The following is a 24,526-nucleotide window of genomic DNA, read 5'->3' on the forward strand; positions in this document are numbered from 1 at the left end:
AGGGTCTCTGAGCTCCACCAGGAGAGTGAATGGTGTGGTGTGATGAAATGCAATCAAGACGCCTCGCTGTTTAGTTGAGGCCGAGGCTGTATATACTTGTGGGTATTGGCGACCAAAAAATGTGGATGATGACTGGGTGGAGATGTGCGTCTCCTGTAAACAAACCACATGAGCTGAAAGCACTGAGAATGAATACTTTAGTGCATTTTGAGGGAGAATAGAGGCCTTGTACGTTGAGCGTCAGAACTTTCAGGGATTCCATAGTGGGATGTAGGTGGAATCAGAGGACAGTGCTTCTGGTTTTTAGGGGCTCAGGATTCCTCTCTAGAGAAGGGGGGGGGGTAGGGAGGACTGGGGTGAATGGAAGGAGGAAAGGCTGGGTCAGGAACTAAGGTAGGATCAGTAGAAGAGTGTAGGAAGAGGTAGAGGAGAAAAAGAAGCACCAAGTCAGGTAAGAAGTAGGTGGCTCAGAGGAGGAGCGGGTATCCAAAGGATGGTGGAATACCACCAGCCAATAGGTACAAAAGGTTCCAAAGAATACCCAAACTACAATGAGGGGTACTCGTGGACTAAGAGGAGGCACAGTGAGCAGTATCTAGGACTGCGACAGCCAGAATTGAGCATAATGTGCAATAAACTTTGTAACAAACAAGTCTCAACATTAATTATTGCATAGATAAACAATTATTGAACCGCCATGGGAAGGAAACAAAGTAACCCTGGTCAAGGAGTATAGTGAGAATGTCCAGCAGGTGAGTTGTAGGCGCAGACTGGGTAGCAGACAACAATTTCCTGTGGTTGTAAACTCCATTTAAGGGTAGGGTAGGGGGTGGTGTCAGTTAAAGGCAAATTTGCTTAAGGTTAACATTAAAACTCAATATACTTGGAAGATCGATATCAAGCAAAACTTATTGTACTATGGGTGTTCAGGCCAGGGGCCTGGATCCCCCCCGGCTGGGAGGCATCAGGCCACCACACCCATTGTGAATGCAAAACTGCAGTACCGCAGTGCAAAATAGGACTGATGTTTCCGTCAGGAGAAAAAATAACCACAAAAAATAGGTATAGTTACTGTTAGGTGGTGTCACCCGTGGATTTGCTGGGTGAGCGAGGTTAGTGGGGTAGATTGACTGACAGAGCAGGACATCACCATGTAGAGAAGAGTTAGTCCATTGGATCTTCTGGGGCTCGTGAGGTGAAGTGACCCCGTTTGTGGACACTGGACTGGGTCTGATGTTCTGGAGAAGCCTGCAGCTTTTTGGGGGAGCATGATGTCACTTGGCGTTTGGATCCCTCTGCGGTGGCTTTGGGTGTTAATAGATGAGGTCTTCCGTGGACTTACACGCATAGGAGGTACCTTTTGTGGGAGAAGCGGATGGCAAAGGGGAAGCTCCAGCGCTATGCAATGCTATGGTGTTGGAGGATGAGCAAATGAGGTTTCATAGCATTTCTCTTGGTGAGGGTCAGTTGAGAGAGGTCTTGGAATATTTGGTAACGATGGCCTTGGAATGTCAGGGATTCTTTGTTGTGAGATGCTTCCATTAATTGTTCCTTGGTGCGGAAGTAATGCAGCTTTATGACTATATCCCTGGGGGGTCCATATTCTTTATGGTGGGCCAAGGATCAGTGGATCCTGTCCATTTGCAGACGTTCTATGGGAATCTCTGAGGCAAGTTCCTGGAAGAGCGTTGTAATGGTGGATTGGAGGTCCACTATTGTCTCAGGGATCCCTCGGACACAGAGGTTTGATCTCCTGGCCCTGTTCTCAAAGTCCTCAATGCGGGTGTGGAGGTATGAGGTTTCTTCATGAAGGGTCCCCATTTCTTCCTCATGGTTACTAGTGAGGACATCCAGTTCATCTACCTTTTGTTCTAGAACAGAAGTGCGGCGACCCACCTCACCTGGATGTCTTCTGTGAGCTTGTCAAGTAAGGCAAATGAGGTGTTTTTCAGAGCCTTATTGAGAACCCTCTCAAACTGACTTAGCAGGTCAGAGCGAGGAGTCACTTTGTAAAGCTATGGGGGTCATCCTGAATTCTGAGTCTGACTCACCACTCTGTGTGACTGCTGGAAGTCAGTTCAGCTTTGGCGTGTGTGGCATTTCCGATCGGGAAGATGGTGGCGCCGCCATCTTAGGCGAGGCCCTCGTCAGCACTTCCCGGATCGTTTTCTTCTTCAGTTTCGATTTCGTGCTGCTGTACATAATCATGGTTTGTTCCAGTGAGTCACAGCAAGGAGCTGAAGCTGCTGGTGGGGTTGTATCAAGGGGAGACTCCGTTATACACGGCTGTCAGGTCCTGGTAGGTACGGATCGCTAAGCAAGCATGTCTTGCTCAGACGGCTTCGTGCATGCGCCTCGAAGTCTTATTTTTTCATGCAAAATATAAAAGGTGCATCTCTGCGCTGTGGTGGGGTGGCAGCTGACACAAATAAGTAATATACCAAACTTATGAATAATCTTAAGAAAAAGTGGGTAGTGGCAAATGTAAATACTGTGTTATAAATGGACAGCACATTGAAATAAAGTCCAAAAAAGTGTTAAAGTGAAGAAAAAAATGAGCACTGATAGGTGGCACTGTGGAGCATTGATGAACAGAGATAGGCAGCATTGATGAGCTCTGATAGGTGGCATTGATGAGCACTGATAGGCAGAACTCATAGGCAGCATTGGTGAGCACTGATAGGTGGCACTGATAGGCAGCATTGATGAGCACTGATAGGCAGCACTGATGGGCATTGAGCACAGATAGATACTGATGGGTGGAATTGATGAGCACTGATAAGCACTGATAGATGGCACTGATGGGCAGCATTGAAGAGCACTGATAGGTGGCACTGATGGAAGATGTTAGGTGACATTGATGAGCACTGCTAGGTGGTGCTGATAGGCAGAATTGATGGGCACTATTAGGCTGTGTTGATAAGCACTGATAGGTAACACTTGTAGGCGGAATTGATGGGCACTGATAGGCAGCACTGATGGGCATTGAGCACTAATAGATACTGATAGGTGGCATTGATGAGCACTGATAGGTGGCACTGATAAGCACTGATAGAATATATATATATATATATATATATATATATATATAGTGGGGACAGAAAGTATTCAGACCACCTTAAATTTTTCACTCTTTGTTATATTGCAGCCATTTGCCAAAATCATTTAAGTTCATTTTTTTCCTCAATAATGTACACACAGCAGCCCATATTGACAGAAAAACACAGAATTGTTGACATTTTTGCAGATTTATTAAAAAAGAAAAACTGAAATATCACATGGTCCTAAGTATTCAGACCCTTTGCTCAGTATTTAGCAGAAGCACCCTTTTGATCTAATACAGCCATGAGTCTTTTTGGGAAACATGCAACAAGTTTTTCACACCTTGATTTGGGGATCCTCTGCCATTCCTCCTTGCAGATCCTCTCTAGTTCTGTCAGGTTGGATGGTAAACGTTGGAGGACAGCCATTTTTAGGTCTCTCCAAAGATGCTCAATTGGGTTTAAGTCAGGGCTCTGTCTGGGCCATTCAAGAACAGTCACGGAGTTGTTGTGAAGCCACTCCTTCGTTATTTTAGCTGTGTGCTTAGGGTCATTGTCTTGTTGGAAGGTGAACCTTTGGCCCAGTCTGAGGTCCTGAGCACTCTGGAGAAGGTTTTCATCCAGGATATCCCTGTACTTGGCCGCATTCATCTTTCTCTAGATTGCAACCAGTTGTCCTGTCCCTGCAGCTGAAAAACACCCCCAAAGCATGATGCTGCCACCACCATGCTTCACTGTTGGGACTGTATTGGACAGGTGATGACCAATGCCTGGTTTTCTCCACACATATCGCTTAGAATTAAGGCCAGAAACTTCTATCTTGGTCTCATCAGACCAGAGAATCTTATTTCTCACCATCTTGGAGTCCATCAGGTTTTTTTTTAGCAAACTCCATGCGGGCTTTCATGTGTCTTGCACTGAGGAGAGGCTTCCATCGGGCCACTCTGCCATAAAGCCCCGACTGGTGAAGGGCTGCAGTGATGGTTGACTTTCTACAACTTTCTCCCATCTCCTGACTGCATCTCTGGAGCTCAGCCACAGTGATCTTTGGGTTCTTCTTTACCTCTCTCACCAAGGCTCTTCTCCCCCGATAGCTCATTTTGGCCAGACAGCCAGCTCTAGGAAGGGTTCTGGTCATCCCAAACGTCTTCCATTTCATTCCAGGAGGAGGCAGGACGGCGTGGGCGGCGCAGACTTCCTATACACACAGCCTGGCTGTGAATCGGAGGGGGTAATGTACGGTGTAAAATGGCTTTCCGTCCCTCCGAATCAATACTGATATGGCGGCAGGACCTTTTGGGAGTTGGATCAGTCCAGTGGCAATTGGTAAGAAAAAAAGTGGATAATGAAAAAAAAAAGTTTTTGAAGGCTTTTATTACATTTTCAATCTCCTAGGATTACCTAGTTGTCAAGGTGCCCTTACTACAGACACACTTCCCTAAAGCTTCCCCTTTTCACAATCTCTCCTCTACAAGGTACATGGGCATCACGGAGCTGGTGGATGTTAGAGACCTTGCGCTTCTCCATCTTCCATTTTGCGGATGCCCCACAGGTGCTCAATAGGGTTTAGGTCTGGAGACATGCTTGGCCAGTCCATCACCTTTACCCTCAACTTTTTTTAGCAAGGCAGTGGTCATCTTGGAGGTGTGTTTGGGGTTGATATCATGTTGGAATACTGCCCTGCGGCCCAGTTTCTGAAGGCAGGGGATCATGCTCTGCTTTAGTATGTCACAGTACATGTTGGCATTCATGGTTCCTTCAATGAACTGTAGCTCTCCAGTGCCAGCAGAACTCATGCAGCCCCAGACCATGACACTCCCACCACCATGCTTGACAGTAGGTAAGACACACTTGTCTTTGTACTCCTCACCTGGTTGCCGCCACACACGCTTGACACCATCTGAACCAAATAGAGTTATCTTGGTCTCATCAGACCACAGGACATGGTTCTAGTAATCCATGTCCTTAGTCTGCTTGTCTTCAGCAAACCATTTGCGGGCTTTCTTGTACATAATCTTTAGAAGAGGCTTCCTTCTGGAATGACAGCCATGCAGACCAATTTGATACAGTGTGCTGCGTATGGTCTGAGCACTGACAGGCTGACCCCCCCACCCCTTCAACCTCTGCAGCAATGCTGGCAGCACTCATATGTCTATTTTCCAAAGACAACCTCTGGCTATGACGCTGAGCACATGCACTCAGCTTCTTTGGTTGACCATGGCGAGACCTGTTCTGAGTGGAACCTGTCCTGTTAAACTGCTGTATGGTCTTGGCCACCGTGCTGCAGCTCAGTTTCAGGGTCTTGACAATCTTCTTATAGCCTAGGCCATCTTTATGTAGAGCAACAATTCTTTTTTTTTCAGATCCTCAGAGATTTCTTTGCCATGAGGTGCCATGTTGAACTTCCAGTGACCCGTATAAGAGAGTGAGAGTGATGACACCAAATTTAACACACCTGCTCCCCTTTCACACCTGAGACCTTGTAACACTAACGAGTTACATGACACCGGGGAGGGAAAATGGCTAATTGGGCCTAATTTGGACATTTTCACTTTTGTTGCATTTCAATGTGCTGTCCATTTATAACAAAGTATTCACATTTCATTGCAGATTATTTTTTCATCCACTTCACTTTCTTTCAAACACAGCCAATGCTGAAATGTTCCTCTCCAATTTAAGCAACTGTAAAGCCGACTCCCTTCATTTGCAGATAAATTAACATGCTAAACTTCCTCTACTGCCTACCTCTGACAGCCATTTGCACTTGTAGTTGTATACTAAAAATGTCCTAGAGGTATAACTCCATAATCTTGGGGAATTTCTCTCACTAGAATGTCACTATTTTGTAAGCTATATAAAGTTTCACAGTGTTAGGCATAGATTACGTGTTTTATGGGCTATTTGTAGTGTATCAAATTAGGTTAAGTCTTTTTTATATATATTTGCAGGTGTTGTCGAAAACATTTGTTTTAAAAATACCTTGCATCAAGGTTTGAGGGCTCATTCACACCAGAATGCAGTTCTGCATACCCGTGTTCCATGCGTGTTTCCCGTACCAGGTTGAAAACGCACTGGGTGTGTGAGATGCTGTGGGTGTAAATATAATCCTAATGACACCCCAAATGCAATCCAGTGCAGTGCATTTTTGAAAAGCAGTGCATGCACTACATTTGGTGGGATCCAATACAATTTGGTGTGAGTGCAGGTGTGAACCGGCTATTAAACAAATATCTGTAACAAAATCTCCCAACGTATTTGAAGATAATATGAATTTTATAAAGTATCTAGTGCACATTATACAATACAATATTTATTATAAACATTCAGATTTTAGAAAGTTTGCCATAAAGGTGTGATATACTTATGGCATTTGCTGCCATGATGAACTTGTTAATTATGCTTATTTTGCAGGATGCAACAAATGACAGCATACCTATTATAATGGTAGGAAATAAAGCTGATCTTCGACAGACACTGTCAGAACAAGGACATAAATGTGTACCAACCAGTTATGGAGAAAAATTATCCATGGTAAGCACCTTAGTTAAACATATAGGAGAAAAACTGAATTTAAGAAGTATGATATGATAATAAAAAACAAAGACATTTGTGCCGCGTTATCTACCTATTATGCCCCGTACACACGGTCGGACTTTGTTCGGACATTCCGACAACAAAATCCTAGGATTTTTTCCGACGGATGTTGGCTCAAACTTGTCTTGCATACACACGGTCACACAATCCGATCGTTCTGAACGCGGTGACGTAAAACACGTACGTCGGGACTATAAACGGGGCAGTGGCCAATAGCTTTCATCTCTTTATTTATTCTGAGCATGCCTGGCACTTTGTCCATCGGATTTGTGTACACACGATCGGAATTTCCGACAACGGATTTTGTTGTCGGAAAATTTTATCTCCTGCTCTCCAACTTTGTGTGTCTGAAAATCCGATGGAAAATGTCCGATGGAGCCCACACACGGTCGGAATTTCTGACAACACGCTCCGATCGGACATTTTCCATCGGAAAATCCGACATTGTGTACGGGGTATTATACTGCTATAACAGCAGTGATAAAATAATGTGTCAATAGTGCTACATGATACTAAAATGTGCAAAAATCACATACATCAAGTTCATAATACAGCTGAAATAATATAGATGATATAGTGATATATTCTTGTGATATATAAATTAAAACCCTTCAAGATCTCACGAATCAAACTAATATGATAATATTGATAAAACCAGGTTCATTAAAGTAAATCCTGAATAAATAAAATAAAAGTGACAAAAGGTGAAAGATAAAGTTCTATAGTGCGTACAAACTGTGATGTCCTGACCAAATATCACATGGATCAGTGCAACATAAATATCATAAAAGTCCTTATCAAACATAACTATGTAAACCCATTGATTGAAGTGATCAAAACGTGTTGCAGTGTCCACACTCTGGTGCTTCCCACCCTTAGGTAATAGCCGCTCACCTCTGAGCGTGTGACCTCACATTTAAGCTCGGTCAAAACACGCATATGAATCACCTCCGGATTCTATGATAACTGCGGGATCACGAGCTGGTTAATAACGCTGTCTCCTCATATATAAACAGTAGGAAAGAAGGCTCGATGTGATATTGTTTTATAACACAAGTTTATTATACAAAAGACCCCAATTCAGGGCACTCACATGGGTCCGGTGCGTCAGTGCACCATTCTATTCAAAGCTTAAAAAACTTGGAACTTGTTGAGGTTATAGGTTCCTCCACTGTGAGACAGACCAGCTGCCTCCTACACTGTCCTGTCCCCTCCCCAACGTGTGTCAACACAGGGAAATGACATATCTTCCTCAGGGGGACGATCACTGCTGTTATAGCAGTATAACAGGTAGATAGCGAGGCACAAATTTCTTTTTTTTTATCCTTTCACACGGTTATATGGGACATTATTATTGCCAGCAGCTGTCCATATAATGTTTACGCTCAGTAGGTAGCTTGCAAGGCTTTTATATTTTGCATGATATGATAATACCTGTCCTAAGTATATGAAAAGAATACTTAATTTAGGTAGCAGCAGGTTGCCCCTTGTTCCTTTTTTTATAGCATTTCTCTTTACTGTGATCTGCAAGGTTAACATTTACAGAGGAAAACTTCATAGGCTCTGAATGGTATTGGACCATGGCTCCCCAATCTATTTATATATGTGTGGTCAGTGCCCACTAAAACAGCCATAATCCTAATGTATTCCCTTAGCGATGCAATAAATGATAACAGCATCTTCAGAAGTTCAGTGAAATATGGCACAGTCTTCATTACAATTTGTAATTTACAAACGTATTCTTTTAATTTATTAGTCCATATTGATTTTTAAGTTTGTTTCCCTTGCAGCTGTGAGGCCAGGGTAGTCAAGCAGATCACCATGTTATAAATGGCTACTAAATGTCAGCCATGTGGGTAATATTTTGATTTAATTTACACCAGGTTTTCAGTTATGAACAGAATTCTCTTATCCCTAGTATGTATAACAGATTATGCAGAGTGTGGCACATAATTAAAATATGGCCTTGGACAATGTGTAAAGTATAACACTAGAGGGGAATTATGAGTATTAATCCAATTTGAGTATATATCTCAACTTCACAGCCTATTGCATTAGGATGTGCACCCCAAAGCTCAAACACACGCCTTTCTCTGCAGCCTCAGCTACATGGGACAGTGAATGAGTAGGAAGTGCTCTGTGCTAAGCGGCTTCCTGTTCATTCACAAACTGAAACAGAGTAAACTCAGTTTACTCTGCTTCAGTTATGAATGAACACAGTGAGTGAGGGTGTTCACTGTGTTCATGAAGAAAAGGAAGGGGTCGATAAATTACATTTCTTAATCATACATCACGGGACGCAGAGTATTCATTACATAGTGGGTTAGATAGGCACCATCGGTGATTAGACACTGGTTAACCCCAATTAAGGAGAATTCCTCCCCTATATAACCCCTCCCATATGGGGAGGACCTCAGTTTTTTCACCAGTGTCTAAGGTGGTTGGTCACGTAAAACATGTGCTATGAAGAAAGCTCCAGTTAGGTCCCTGCGGGGGCTTAAAGGGCTATGCTGACCGGATCCATATCTCAGGCCTATATTTTGACTCCCAAGATGGTATGGTACCCGGGCCTCGTCATCCGAAGAAACGAGGTTTTGCCTGTAAGTCTCTCTTTGGAGTACTGGGCTCTGAGAAACCAGGCTTGGTGTACTATTAAAACAGTGGCACGAAAGTTTCTGGCAGGGTCTTTTACAGGTCCAGGTAAGAGGTTTCTCTGAGTAGGAACCCAAAAAACCCTATAGGTTGGCAAAACGCTACCCGCCGTGGTGGGTGAAGGCTGGAAACTGTTCTCAGCAGTTCCTGCAGCGGGGACAGGTAAGAGAAGTTAATCCTATATACAGTATATATATATATATATATATATATATATATATATATATATATATATATATATATATATTACAAATGGATTTTCTTCAAAGAGTAGTTGCATGTCTTACCTGATTTCCGCCACTAGAGGGATTAAGGAGCAAACGTACGTGCCTTTTTCAGATACACACTCAGTGAAGCTGGTCTCCAGACCACTCACTCCTCCACTGCAGGCTCTGCCACAGATGATTGTTACAGGGGGGTCCCACATAGTCTGAGGATCCAGCGGGGGGCTCTATGAAAGTCCTCCTTCCCCCCGCCTGCTGGCCGCGGTCCCGCGCGCACGCACAGGGGGCGCGCTTTTACAGCTAGGCAGGGAACAGAGGGGGGGCGTGGTTGCGGTGCCGTGCACGTGCGGCATTCACTGCGCTCCATTGTGCAGACGTCAGGTGGCTAATTTAAAAGCCCAGAGCATTCAGAGCTCTGTAAACAGGTGGACACAGAGTGTGGGCAGTGAGCATCCTAAGTGGTCGGATCCAGGCTAACCTAAGACACCTGTTCAGCATCAGGTTGTGCAGTATTAAGCATATGTATATTGTGAGACTTTTAGTACAACAGTGGTTGCATATGTACTAGTACCTCTGCTTTGTAGCTTTGGACTATGTCTCCTCGTAAGAGGGTCTCAGGGGGAGGTCACAAAGGCACAAGGAAATTACCGCCTGCGTTTAGGGGTCCTAAAGATGCCTGCAGATTTCCCTGACTGGAGCCAGCCTCACAGGATGAGTCAGTGCCCCTGTCAGGTTTTGCAGCCTCTCCTAATGTTACAGCCCCAGCGTATGTCACAGAGGGCTACATTGGAGGGTTTTCAGGGAAGAATTATGAATTTTATTTCAACTTCCTTAAAAGATAGCAGAAAAAGGGGTAGATCACCTCCCTCTGCTACACTTTCTTTTCAGATGGTTCTTCTGATGAGGAGAGATCCCTATCCAGAGATAGGGATCAAGAGCAGTCGGAGGATTCAGAGGAAGAGGAGAGAGCTTCCTCCTCTCAGGCACTCAAGAAGCAGGTCCAGTATTATACTGAACTAGTGCGTTCCACATTCAAGATGCCCTCTGCTGAGGCCACTACATCCTCTGTTTCTTCCCTGGGGGTCAGAAGGATCCCACAGACTGACTTTTCCTTTCCAAATCATCCTTTAATGGATAAATTGTTGTATGAGGACTGGGGACATCTCGATAAACTGTTTTCTCCTCCTAAAAGGTTTTCTATGCTTTATCCTCTGGAGGAAAGCTTCACCAAGAAGTGGGAGGTCCCATCTGTGGATGCGGCTGTCTCTTGTGTGAATAAAAACCTGACCTGTCCCTTGGACAATGCTCAGGTGTTTAAAGATCCAACTGATAAGAAGCTGGAAACTTTATTAAAAGCCTCCTTCTCCATAGCTGGCGCTGTAGTCCAACCTACAGTCGCAACTGTGGGTTTGTGTCAATTCCTCAAAGAACAGGTTAAGCAGATGCTTAGCCTCCTTCCCAGTGAGGAAGTGGAGAACTATGCAGACCTTCCACAGGTGCTGTGTTTTATGATTGATGCTATTCTAGATTCTGCCCAGCAAGCATCTCGTTTGTCTCTCCTGTTGGTACACATGCGCAGGGCCCTTTGGCTTAAGGCCCCTTTCACACATGCGGACCGTATGTCCATATTTCATCCATCCGTTTTCGGATGAAATACGGACATACATGCATCCCTATGGGATAGCGGGTGTCAGCGGATGTACATCCGCTAACACCCGATGTCGTCCGCCTCCGCTCTCGTCCGATTCTGCGGACGGAAGAAAATCCTATTTTTCTATCCGTCTGCAGAGCGGATCGGAGGAACACGGACAGACGGTCCGTGTTCCTCCGATCCCCCATAGGGGAGAGCGGAGATCTGACAGGGCGGTCCCTGCACAGTGTGCGGGTCCCGCCCTGTCATCTGCCTGCTCAGCTGGGGAAAGCGGAGCGATCCCCGCTGAGCAGCTGATAAACACGGGGCGGATCAACACGGATCCGTCCCGTGTGAAAGGGGCCTAAGAGTTGGGCAGCAGAGCTTTTATGCAAAAGATACTTAACTGGGCTCCCATTTAAAGGGGAACGCCTATTTGGGGATGACCTAGATAAATTTATCCAAAAAATTACAGATGGTAAATCTACACTCCTACCAGTTAAGAGGAGTAAACGTCCATCATTCAAGCGGTCTCTTTCCCCTTCCCCTGGAACATCAGGCTCTAAGCAGTGGCGACGGCCTTCCCAATCTACTTTCACAGGAAAGGCCCAAGGTCAAACCCAAGGGCAGAAAAAGGCTTGGGAACGAAAGCCTGCCAAGCAGAGCCCCAAAACATCCCTATGAAGGGTCGCCCCCACTCGGCCGAGTGGGGGGAAGGCTCCTCCAGTTTTCAGGAGCCTGGCGGGAAGAGGTTCAAGACAAGTGGGTGGTCTCTTCAGTGTCTCTAGGTTACAAGATAGAGTTCCTAGAGCATCCACTAGCTCGTTTCCTAAGGTCAAGAGTTCCCAAAGATCCAGTAAAGTGGAAACCGCTACTACTGGCCTTAGATCGCTTACTATCCCAGGGGGTGATAGTAGAAATGGACTCAAAAGGTTCAGGGTTCTACTCAAATCTCTTCACCGTTCCAAAGCCAAATGGAGATGTCAGACCCATCCTAGATCTAAAGGATCTGAATCAGTTTCTACACATTCGATCCTTCTGAATGCAGTCAATTCGTTCGGTGGTCTGCACCCTGCAGGGGGGAGAATTTATGGCATCAATAGATATCAAGGATGCATATCTTCATGTGCTGATTTTTCCCGCTCATCAAAGATATCTAAGGTTCACGGTAGACCAGCGCCATTTCCAGTTTGTGGCCCTTCCTTTCCGTCTCGCTACAGCTCCTCGAATTTTTACAAAAATTCTAGACCCTCTCTTAGCAAATCTAAGAGCTCAGGGCATAACTGTGGTAGCTTATCTAGACGATTTGCTACTCATAGAGCAATCGGTGGCACACCTGAACATCGCTGTCTTCAAGACAGTAAAACATTTGGAAAGCCTAGGCTGGATAATCAACCTAGAGAAGTCTTCTTTGCAACCTTCAACAAGGTTGGAGTATCTAGGCATGATCATAGACACCACTCAAGGCAGGGTGTTTCTACCAGAGCCAAAGGTCAAGGCCGTAAGAGCTCTAGTCCGCTTAGTATTAAGCAAAAAAAGTCCATCCATCCGGCTATGTATGAGACTGTTAGGAAAGATGGTTCCTCTTTCGAGGCTGTTCCATTTGCCCAGTTTCACTCAAGAAGCATTCTCGCAGCTTGGAACAAGAAGACTCATGCCTTTGATCTTCCCATGTGCCTATCCCCAAGGATACGCAAAAGCCTCAATTTGTGGTTACGAACCAGAAATCTTTTGAAAGGCAAAGCCTTTCTTCCACTACAATGGAAGATCGTAACCACAGATGCCAGTCTGACAGGCTGGGGAGCAGTTCTGGAAGAAACATGCACGCAGGGAAGATGGTCTGCAACCGAGAGATGCTTGCCCATCAATATTCTAGAAATTCAAGCAATTTACTTGGCCCTCATGGACTGGTCTTACAGGCTACAGGGTCATCCTATTTGGATACAATCCGACAATGCCACGGCAGTGGCTTACATCAATCACCAAGGTGGCACCAGAAGTCTGGATGCCCAAAAGGAGGTGAATCGCATTCTCGCATGGGCAGAAAGCCATGTTCCCTGCCTGTCTGCGGTATTCATCCCTGGAGTGAAAAATTGGCAAGCGGATTTGTTAAGCCGCCAGCAACTATTCCCAGGAGAATGGTCCCTACACCCCGACATATTCCAGATCATATGTCAAAGAGGGGGAACCCCAGATGTGGATCTATTCGCGTCCAGATTCAACAGGAAACTGGACAACTTTGTGTCGAGAACAAGGGATGTACTTGCTCAGGGGCAGATGCTCTGACAATTACATGGGATCAGTACAATCTAATGTATGCCTTCCCTCCGAACCCACTTCTTCCGCGGTTCCTGGTAAGGGTCAAAAGGGAAGCAAAGTCGGTCCTTTTAGTAGCCCCGTCTTGGCCCAGACGACCTTGGTATGCAGAGATCGTAAAAATGGCAGTGGGCAGGCCTTGGGTCCTCCCATTCCGGCCAGACCTGCTCACACAGGGTCCGATTTGCCACCCTGCTTTACGAAGTCTAAATTTGATGGCTTGGCTGCTGAAACCCACATTTTAAAAGACCGTGGGCTCTCTGAGTCAGTCCTTTCCACTCTGGTCAATGCCAGAAAGCCGGCCTCCAGGCTTATTTACTACAAAATCTGGAAGGCATATGTTTCCTGGTGTGAACCCAGGGGATGGCATCCTAGAAGGTATATGATTAACAGAATCTTAACCTTTCTTCAGTCAGGCCTAGAGATGAGATTGGCTTTGAGCACTATCAAAGTCCAAATTTCGGCTTTGTCTGTATTTTTTCAGAAGCCAATTGCTTCACATTCCCTTGTCCGGGCCTTTATTCAGGGGGCACTGCGGTTGAATCCGCCAGTCAAACCTCCAGTATGCCCATGGGATTTGAATTTGGTGTTGTTGGCTTTACCGGGACAACCCTTTGAGCCACTGCACCTGGCTCCTTTAGCGCTTTTGACTAAAAAATGAGTCTTCTTGATAGCCATATCCTCTGCTAGGAGGGTATCAGAGTTGGCAGCTCTTTCTTGTAAAGAGCCGTATTTGATTATTCACAAGGACAGGATTGTTATGCGTCCCAATCGTTCCTTCTTACCCAAGGTGGTTTCAGGATTCCATTTGAATCAAGATGTGATCCTACCATCCTTTTTATCAGATCCGCAGTCTGCGGAGGAAGAATCTTTGCACACTCTTGATGTGGTTAGAGCAGTCAGTGTCTATCTGCAGGCAACCGCTCAGATACGGAAAACTGATTGTTTGTTCATTCTGCCAGATGGCCATAAGAAAGGCCAAGCAGCGTCAAAATCCACTCTTTCTAGATGAATTAGACAGGTTATTTTTCAGGCTTATGATATAAAGAGGAAGACTCCTCCTTTTCATGTAAAAGCACACTCAACTAGGGCTGTTAGTGCTTCTTGGGCAGTGCATCACCAGGCCTCCATGGCTCAGATCTGTAAGGCTGCGACTTGGTCTTCAGTCCATACATTCACCAGATTCTATCAGGTGGATGTAAGAGGGCAAGAGGATACCGCCTTCGGGCGCAGTGTACTGCAGGCTGCAGTTTAGTTCCTCTGGTCCGTTTGCGGTCTATATTTTCTGATCTGTGTCTCCCTCCCCTCAAATGAGCATTGCTTTGGGACATCCCACTATGTAATGAATACTCTGTGTCCCGTGTGATGTATGATCAAGAAAACAGGATTTTTAAATACAACTTACCTGTAAAATCCTTTTCTTGAGAGTACATCACGGGACACAGAGCTCCCGCCCTTCTATGGGTTTTACGTGGTTACCTATTGCTTTGCTACAAAACTGAGGTCCTCCCTGTATGGGAGGGGTTATATAGGGGAGGAATTCTCCTTAATTGGGGTTAACCTGTGTCCAATCACCGATGGTGCCTATCTAACCCACTATGTAATGAATACTCTGTGTCCCGTGATGTACTCTCAAGAAAAGGATTTTACAGGTAAGCTGTATTTAAAAATCCTGTTATTTACTAGCCCCTTACCCTGCTCTCCATCCTGAAACACCCCCCACAGCAGCTAGGCAGAGAGGAGAGGAGAGAAGCCAGCAGCACTGGGGGGCCAACACGGGGGGGAAGCCCAGGCAGTAGGGGGAATCGGCACCGCATGTTGTGATCAGGGTGTGCCCAGGCACACCTGGCACCCCCCCTGTGCATGCCTAGGATTAAAGGGCTGCCCCAGATCTGCTGTGGTTGTTGCTTTTCTAAGCTCCATTCTCTTTGGTGTCCAAAATTTACAGCCTTATTCAGTAACACCTTGTAAATTCTTAAAGTATACCTTCCACAAACAAGGACAATCTAAACCACAAACCCAGGTGCCATGAAGAGTCCTCAGGGGTGTCACCAGGGTCACCAGTAGGGATGAGCCCGATGTTCGAGTCGAACGTAGGTTCGACTCGAACATTGGGTGTTCGCCTGTTCGCCGAATAGCGAACAATTTGGGGTGTTTGTGGCAATTTCGAAAGCCGCGGAACACTCTTTAAAATGCTATGCGGGAAATCAAAAGTGCTAATTTTAAAGGCTTATATGCATGTATTGTCATAAAAAGTGTTTGGGGACCTGTGTCCAGGGGACATGTATCAATGCAAAAAAGTTTTAAAAACTGATGTTTTTTCGGGAGCAGTGATTTTAATAATGCTTAAAGTGAAACAATAAAAATGAAATATTCCTTTAAATTTCGTACCTGGGGGGTGTCTATAATATGCCTGTAAAGTGGCGCATTTTTCCAGTGTTTAATTGTCGGGAACCGGCAATACAGATAAAAGTCATTGAAAAAAATGGCATGGGTTCCCCCCCAGTCCATTACCAGGCCCTTTGGGTCTGGTATTACTATTAAGGGGAACCCTGAACCAAAATTTTAAAAAAATTGCGTGGGGGTCCCCCCAAATTCCATATGAGGCCCTTCAGGTCTGGTATGGATTTTAAAGGGAACCTCACGCCAAAATTTAAAAAAAATGGCGTGGGGGTCCCCCCAAAAATCCATACCAGACCCTTATCCAAGCAACCTACCTGGCAGGCCGCAGGAAAAGAGGGGGGAACCCCCAAAGCACCTTGTCCCCATGTTGATGGGGACAAGGGCCTCATCCCCACAACCCTTGCCTGGCGGTTGGGTGGGTCTGCGGGCGGGGAGCTTATTGGAATCTGGAAGCCCCCTTTAATGAAGGGGACCCCCAGATCCCAGCACCCCCCTTCACCATGGCTCCCCCATGGCGCCAGAGGGGGCGGGGCCATCTGTTTACGATCCCGGGTGGCCCTGCCCCCCTCTGACACCACAGGGAAGTCATTGGGAAGTCCCTGTGCATCAGAGGGGGGCAGGGTCACTCGGGTACATCACCATGTGGCCCCATTCTCAGTTATAAAAGAACTGTCATCTGCGCTGAAGCGTCATAAGGCGGGTATCTCCCATGGAGGCGGATCTTTTTTATTTTATTTTTCGGTCCATCGGCGGAGCTATAGAAGATGATAATTGGACTTCATGGGACATTTTTTTTTTTAATTTGTTAATAAAGGATTTGTCCCAAGTTGTGTCTTGTTTTTTTTTTAACATTTTGACACTTTTATTGTGAAATGATATGGGTACAATGTACCCATTACCATTTCAAACAGGGGGGGCCAGAATCTGGGGGTCCCCTTGTTAAAGGGGCCTTCCAGATTCCAATAAGCCCCCCACCCGCAGACCCCCACAACCACTGGGCAAGGGTTGTGGGGATGAGGCCCTTGTCCCCATCAACATGGGGACAAGGTGCTTTCAGGGGCTACCCCAAGGCACCCTCCCCATGTTGAGGGCATGTGGCCTGGTACAGTTCAGGAGGGGGGCCACTCTCTCGCCCCCCCTCTGGTCTGGTATGGATTTTTGGGGGGACCCCCACCCCATTTTTTAAAATTTTGGTGCGGGGTTCCTCTTAAAATCTGAAGGGTCTGGTATGGATTTTGAGGGGGACCTCTACACCATTTAAAAAAAAAAAATTGGCGCAGGGTTCCTCTTAATATCCATACCAGACCTGAAGGGCCTCGTATGGAATTTGGGGGGACCCCCACCCAATTTTTTTTTTAAATTTTGGTTCGGGGCTCCCCTTAATATACATACCAGACCCAAAGGGCCTGGTAATGGACTGGGGGGATCCCATGCCATTTTTTGACTTTTATCTGTATTGCCGGGACCCAGCAATTCATTATAGCCGCGAGTAGTTTTAAATGACTTTTTTTCCTTTAGAAATGTCATTTTGTGCAGGGACTGTTTTAAACACGGGAAAAATGCTCCACTTTACAGGCATACTATAGACACCCCCCGGGTATGAAATTTAAAGGAATATTTCACTTTTATTGTTTTACTTTAAGCATTATTAAAATCACTGCTCCCGAAAAAACGTCAATTTTCAAAACTTTTTTTCGCATTGATACATGTCCCTTGGGGCAGGACCCGGGTCCCCAAACACTTTTTATGACAATAACTTGCATATTAACCCTTAAAATTAGCCATTTTGATTTTTCACGCTCGTGTCCCATAGACTTTAATGGTGTTCACATGTTCGAACAAATTTTTGTGCCTGTTCGCATGTTCTGCTGCGAACCAAACCGTGGGGTGTTCAGCTCATCCCTAGTCACCAGAACTAGTGTTCCCATTGGAAGATTTCCCCTCTATTACTGTTCTGATGTCAACTCAAAATTTAGGATTTTCTTTTACTTTCACGTTCGGTGATAATGGTACACAGGACAAAAAGAGTAAGTCTTTCTAACCACTGTCAGCAGTAAAAACGGACAGGTGTTCTAATCCCTGAAAGCAAACATTTTTTGCCTTTAGTTACACTTTAACACTTACCATGTCCCAGCATACAGGTGTAAACCAGAGTTTTAGTTGTAGGCACGTGATGCAGTTATCTGCTCTCGCTATGCAAAAAGTAAAGCCCCTTTCACACTGGCAGAGTCCGCCATCAGATCCACCTGCTCAGCAAGGGATCTCTTACACTGAGCAGGCAGATGACAAACACACCCCACTGTTCTCTATGGGGTTGTCGGATAGAAACAGACCGCCTGTCCATTTCCATCTAACGTTCATCCAATCTGATCCACTGGACGGATGAGGAACGATCCCCATCCCTGTTTTTAGTGGACAGGATTAGATCGGGTGTCAGCAGACACATGTCCGCTGACATCCACCGCTCCATAGAGAGCAATGGATGGTCCAATTGGGTCCGCCTGCGAGTTCTTCATTTTTCCACATCAGTCCGTCAGTGTGAAAGGAACCTAAATCTACTAGTCACTGTGTTGCCTCTAAGGCTTAAAGTGGATGTAAACCCGATTCATGAGATTTGAGCTGGGCACATATATCTGCAGTGTTATCTCTCTTCAAAGCACACAGATGTCTCCTGCTCCATTCCTCTGCTATCAGCCTGAGAACTTGTGAAAAGTCAGGCTGATAAAATCAGCCTGAGTTTTGTGTTGGGGAGGATGCTATAAATAGATTAGAAGAGCCCTAAACGATTCAACTAACAGCTCTAAAAGTCTCTACCTATGTGGAGAGGGGGTGTGTGCTTTTCCTCCAATCAGCTGCCTTGGCTGTATGCCCAGGCTTCACTGCAGTGCTAACCAGGAAGAGAAAATCTCTTAACAGAATCTGAACTTTCTGTACAGTATATAAAGCTGAAGACAGCAGATATACATGTCAAACTTACGTAGGATTTGTTTCATCTCTGTGTATCATCTGAGGCTGTTCACTTCACTGGGTATATGTCAGGGTTTACATCCACTTTATGCTGATTTATTTATTTATTTATTTATTTTTATACAGACCTATGGTGCTTTATTCTGTGAAACTAGTGCCAAAGAGGGCTCAAACATCGTAGAGGCTGTTCTTCATCTTGCACGGTAGGTACTTATAAAAAAAATGCTTATAGCTGTTCCACTAGTAGGCAATTCAAAATTTCCATCTGAAGAGAGACAGATTAGGCATACAAATCGGTAAATCTACAGAAGGAGGGCCACAAGTGTGTTCATTTATACTATGCTGATAGCATCCCACAAGCTCTTCAGCATTGGGCTGGTGTTTGTTTAATTAAAAAGTGGTCCACACTTTCTGGAGCTACAGCCTAGTACTAAAAGGCATTGGAGTCCTATGCATCTCCTGTACCTCAAAGACGTAGCAATATTGAATGGGGTTTTGTGTGCAAATTGCCTGCCTGAGTTTTTCAAACCCTGTCCTAGCGTAATGTTAATGCTTTTTACCAGATTTCTAATAAAAGGCTATTGTTGTGTCAAAAATGAGTTGTTTTAAACTATTTGTTACAACAGTGATTCTGAAGGGAACACAGCTCAACTGTTGACTGTGTTTGTCAGTCCCAGCTTCTGAGGAAGAACATTCTTAGCTCATTGAGAGGTGGAAAAGTGTTTTGGAGGAGGATGCTTTACAGGGGAAAAACAATTTTCCTTATGAACGACCAAAGCAATGGTTCCTGCTCCTCTCAGTGAGTCCTGTCAGGAGAGGAAGAGAGAGAAGCGCTGCTGCAGATAGCCACAGCGCTGGATCGACATAGGATTCAGGTAAGTGTTTAGAGGGAGGGAGGGAGCAAGTGGTGGGACATTTTTTACCTTAATGCAGGGAATGAATTAAGGTAAAGAATGGGTAAGTGTTTAGAGGGAGGGAGGAACGAGTGGTGGGACATTTTTTACCTTAACACCCCTTAGCGCCGACCGTACGCACATATGCGGACTCTGCTTTAAGGGGCTAAAAGCCGCTCGGCTGTTATTCCAATGGAGCAGAAGGGGACGTCCCCCCCTCCTGCTGCCTTCTGCCATTTTTCCCGGGCCTGCCGTCCCATCAGGAGACACGATCCGGCACTTTCGCCGGCTAGAGTGAAACTGGAAGGAAGCCGGAAACGGCTTCCTTCCAGTCTCCTATGTAAAAACATAGGAACCCCGATCCCTTTTAGACCCCCAATCCCTCCATAAAGAGTACCTGTCACCACCTAATACTGTCACAAGGGATGTTTACGTTTCTTGTGACAGCAATAAAAGTGATCAGATTTTTTTTTTTAAGTGACAAAGTAAAATAAATAGTTAAGGAAAAAAAAAAAGTTTTTAAAGCGCCCCCGTCCCTGCGAGCTCGCGCAGAAAAAAAACACATGCGTAATTTGCACTCGCATATGTAAACTGTGTTCAAATCACACGTGCATTCAAAGGAAATTTGAAATTTAGCAGTTTAGATGAAGAGTCCTCCCTTTATAAGCACACATGTGAGGTATCCCCACGATCGTTAGAGCGAGAGCAATAATTCTAGCAAAAGACCTCCTCTGTAACTCTAACCTGTCAAACATTATATTTTTTTAAAGCATCGCCTATATAGATTTTTAAGTACCGTAGTTTGTCGCCATTCCACGAGTGTGCGCAATTTCAAAGCATGACATGTTGGGTATCGATTTACTCGGCATAAAATCATCTTTCACATTATATAAAAAAAATTGGTCTTACTTTACTGTTTAGTTCTTTTTTTTATTAATGAAAGTGTCTTTTTTTCCAAAAAAGTGAGTTTGAAAAACCGCTGCGCAAATATTGTGTGACATAAAATATTGAAACATTCACCATTTTATTCTCCATGGTTTCTGATAAAAAAAAAAAAAAAAAAAAAAAATATATATATATATATATATATATATATATATATATATATATATATATATATATAATATGCTTGGGGGTTCTAAGTAATTTTCTAGCAAAAAATACAGATTGTGAGCAACAAATGTCATAAATAGGCTTAGGCATGAAAGGGTTAATGCAGGGAATGCATTACGGTAAAGAATGTCTTGACTTTAAAACCACTTTTAAGAGCCCTTTCACACTGCCAGCTTCAAGGCGTCGGCAGTAAAGCGCTGCTAGTTTTAGCGGCGCTTTACTGACGTTTTTGCTGTGCTTTTCGGGCGCTAGCGGGGCACTTTTAACCCCCGCTAGCGGCTGAATAAACGGTTAAAAGAGCCCGCAAAGCACAGCTGCTTAGGCTCTTTGCAGGCGCTTTGGCGGCGCTGCCTATTGATTTCAATGGGGAGAGGCGCTTTAGGCGTGGTGTATACACCGCGCCTAAAGCGCTGCAAAGAAGCTGCTTGCAGGACTTTTTTTGACATCCTACCAGCACAGCTCCCCAGTTTGAAAGCACTCGGGCTTTCACACTGGGATTGCAGATTAGGCTTTTTTTAGGCGCTTTACAGGCTCTATCTTTAGCGCTAAAGCGCCTGAAAAACGCCTCCAGTGTGAAAGGGGTCTGACTGTTATGAAAATAAACACTAGGAGTCATTTAAATGTATTCTTTTTTGTCCATCGAGGGACCAAGAATTCAGATGATGCTGTCAGGTTATATTACATACAACTATAATACATAACACCACCTCTACATACATACCCTATTTTTTTGTCAGTGTCCTAGGAGGATGGATGTCTTTTCCTCAGCTTTTCAACCCACAGACCATCTGTGATGGGACCACAGTCTCCTGGTTGTTTTCCTTCATCTGGGGAAGGAGGTCTGGAGCTTTCCCAGACCTATGGATTGAGATCAGCTATTGGCAGGATTGTTCTTCACCAGGCACCTCTTGCATACAAGAAAGGATATATTCTCTGGTGAACCAGGGAAGAGCTTTATCTGCAGCTCTGTCTTCTTGTTCCCATCTTATCATTCTGGGGCTAGCGTCTGCCTCCCTTTTCCTGCTTACCATTATGGGAGTGCTTTCCCTGCATCCTTCCTTTTCAGTTATGCTGACTTTGTGTGCTTGAATTTCTGAGTTTTCTGGCAGACTTATGAGTTACTTCACACCCTTTCCTGATAAGTTTTGCTTAGTGAGGTTAGTTGTTCAGACCAGTGTTTCTCAATTCCAGTCCTCAAGGCGCCCCAACAGGTCATGTTTTCAGGCTTACCATTATTTTGCACAGGTGATTTGATCAGTTTCACTGCCTTAATAATTACCACAGCTGTTTCATCTGAGGAAAATCCTGAAAACACGACCTTGAGGACTGGAGTTGAGAAACACTGGTTCAGACAAACACCCAATATATGAGCAGATCCCTTTTCCCTTAATCTGAGGGTAGCAGCCTCAATTGTCAAAGTTGGGCATTGCTGCTTCAGATGGCTCTTGGTCTGCAGGCCGTCTCTAGTTTTGTTCCATTGAGTCTGTTACCAACCCCTCAGTTAGACTTCTTTAGACGTCCTACAGTACCTTAGTTCCTGTGTCCCTCAAGAAAATAGTCCCTTCACTCTGTGTTTATGTTCATGCTCTTGGAACTGCTTGCTTCAGACTGAGGCATTAAGGGTAAAGGGGTTATCCTGGGCTGGACTACAATTTTTTTTTTTCGTTTGTCAGTTCCTCTGTAGGCAGCATTATAACCAAACAGTATTTTAATTCCTGTGTCCCTCAATTAATTTCAAGACAATGATTTTACTGTGGATTTTTTTTAATTTTAACTGAAATATTTGCTTTGTGTTTGATTTGAGGCCTTCAATGAAAAGGAAATAATTTAAAGGTTTACATTTTAATAAAGGCACAAAAATAGGATATTTTGTGAGTATGTGTTTTCTAGGTTTACCTATGTCACTGAAACTTTTTCTGTGAACTTTTATTGCTCAGGGAAGTGAGAAAAAGATGCGACAATGAAGATGACAGAGGATCTGTAACTAATCTTTCCGGGGCCATCACCAAAAAACCCACACAAATGAAAAACTGCTGTAGTGTCTAAAAAGCTGGCACACAAACCATCCAGGATTTTTTTTTTAAGAAGTCGTATTTCCAGTTAATATGAAGGAATTGTATATAGGTGTTATCTTTGTGGCATATGTATTTTCTTTAAATTACACTGGGGTTCATGAATAAAACCAAGAGGAAAGAAAAGAGTTGGGTTTACCATATAAAGCAAGGGTCTTCAAACTATGGCCCTCTAGTTCAAGAACTACAATTCCCATCATGCCTAGCCATGTCTGTGAATGTCAGAGTTTTACAATGCTTCATGAGATGTGTAGTTCCGCAACAGCTGGAGGGCCGTAGTTTGAGGATCCCTGATATAAAGCATTCAGATTTGAATGTGCTCTGTTAATTAATACCCTGTTTGATTACTTAGGGCAAAATGGATACTTATCTTTCCTGTCAGTGTTATTCATCCACTCTGTTGTTAGCTCTTGCTTTGTGTATTATTATTTATCATGAAACACATATGTAAATTGAAAAAAATTAGGCATTTGTATATCAGTCAGAACTACAATAAACCTTCTTTGTTTCTGTTTTGGTACAATCTGAATTCCACCCCCAACTGTGAAAACGAATAGCTTTATAAGAGAGCAGACACCTAAATGGTCCACTTTCCATGTGCCAATAGCCTGCGGACTGGTTACACAGGTAACAATTAGCCCCATTCACACTTTAGCGTTTTTCTCCTATTGAAGTGCTCTCTTTCCCTTGCTCAACCCAGTAAAAAAACCTTGTTGCTTCATACACATGCAAAAACACATGAAAAACACCTGTAAAACATCTGTACAATGGCTAAAAATGCTGAAAAATCACCAGGAATACACTCAGGTGTGAAAGCAGGCTTATTGCACTGTGGAATATCCCATATACTGTAAAGAGGCAGATAGCACTTTGGGGAAAGGGCTTTCTAAGACTGGATGGTAAAGTTAAAGCTTGTGCTAGTTGCTCCTGGTAAAGCTATCTGTTTACATGGTTGGGATTTACCACAAGTTTGTTTTCAACTGTTTGTAAATATCTCTGTATCTTTGTCTCAGTTATGCAACTGCTCTTATACATAATTTATTAAAAATGTTTATGCACCACCTATTTGCCTAATGCATTTTTAATTATGCCCAGATATCCTTGTACAAGTAGCAGTAATGTGTGTAGTAATTATAAAGTGTATATTTTTTAAGAAGAAATCGTCTTATACTTTTTTGCACTATGCAATTTTCCAAAAATGTGCCACTTATTCAGATATTGCAGGAGATAGTTGCATAGTGGTGAGTGATAATGTCTGTGCTGTGCAGTTAAAGACTAAGTTCACCTTTAAAAAAAAAAAATACACATGTTTTTGCAGGTAAAAAAATATGCATTTTTTTTTCTCAGGAGCCTGCAGAGCATTGCAATGAGGCTCCTGCAGAAGCTTGCTACGGCTTTCTGCCTGTACTTCTGTATGAGCTCTCTGTTTAAAAGCTGTAGGAAGTAATCAGTGCCCTCAGAGATCATTGAGAACTACAAGTGATCTGCCACGATAGCAGACGGTACTTGTAGTTGATTCATTCACAGATTCCAGTGAATAAATGACGTGGCTGTGGGGGCAGAGCTGCGCCGATTTTTAATTCTGACAGCGGGTACAGGGAGAGGATCCCCTGTCCACTGT

At 44.3% G+C, this 24,526-nt stretch overlaps 1 protein-coding gene across 1 annotated transcript in view; it reads left to right on the forward strand.

Annotated features, from left to right (window-relative positions):
- Window positions 1-23,968, forward strand: part of RASEF (RAS and EF-hand domain containing) — a 167,388-nt gene extending 143,420 nt beyond the window's left edge. Inside the window, exons 15-17 of the mRNA XM_073633747.1 lie at window positions 6,453-6,572; window positions 18,954-19,030; window positions 22,771-23,968. Coding sequence (XP_073489848.1) covers window positions 6,453-6,572; window positions 18,954-19,030; window positions 22,771-22,879 — 306 coding nt within the window. The 3' untranslated portion in view covers window positions 22,880-23,968. The remainder of the gene's footprint in view (window positions 1-6,452; window positions 6,573-18,953; window positions 19,031-22,770) is intronic.
- Window positions 23,969-24,526: the final 558 nt, after the last annotated feature.

Source organism: Aquarana catesbeiana, linkage group LG01, assembly GCF_042186555.1.
Source record: "Aquarana catesbeiana isolate 2022-GZ linkage group LG01, ASM4218655v1, whole genome shotgun sequence".
Taxonomy (NCBI): Eukaryota; Metazoa; Chordata; class Amphibia; order Anura; family Ranidae; genus Aquarana; species Aquarana catesbeiana.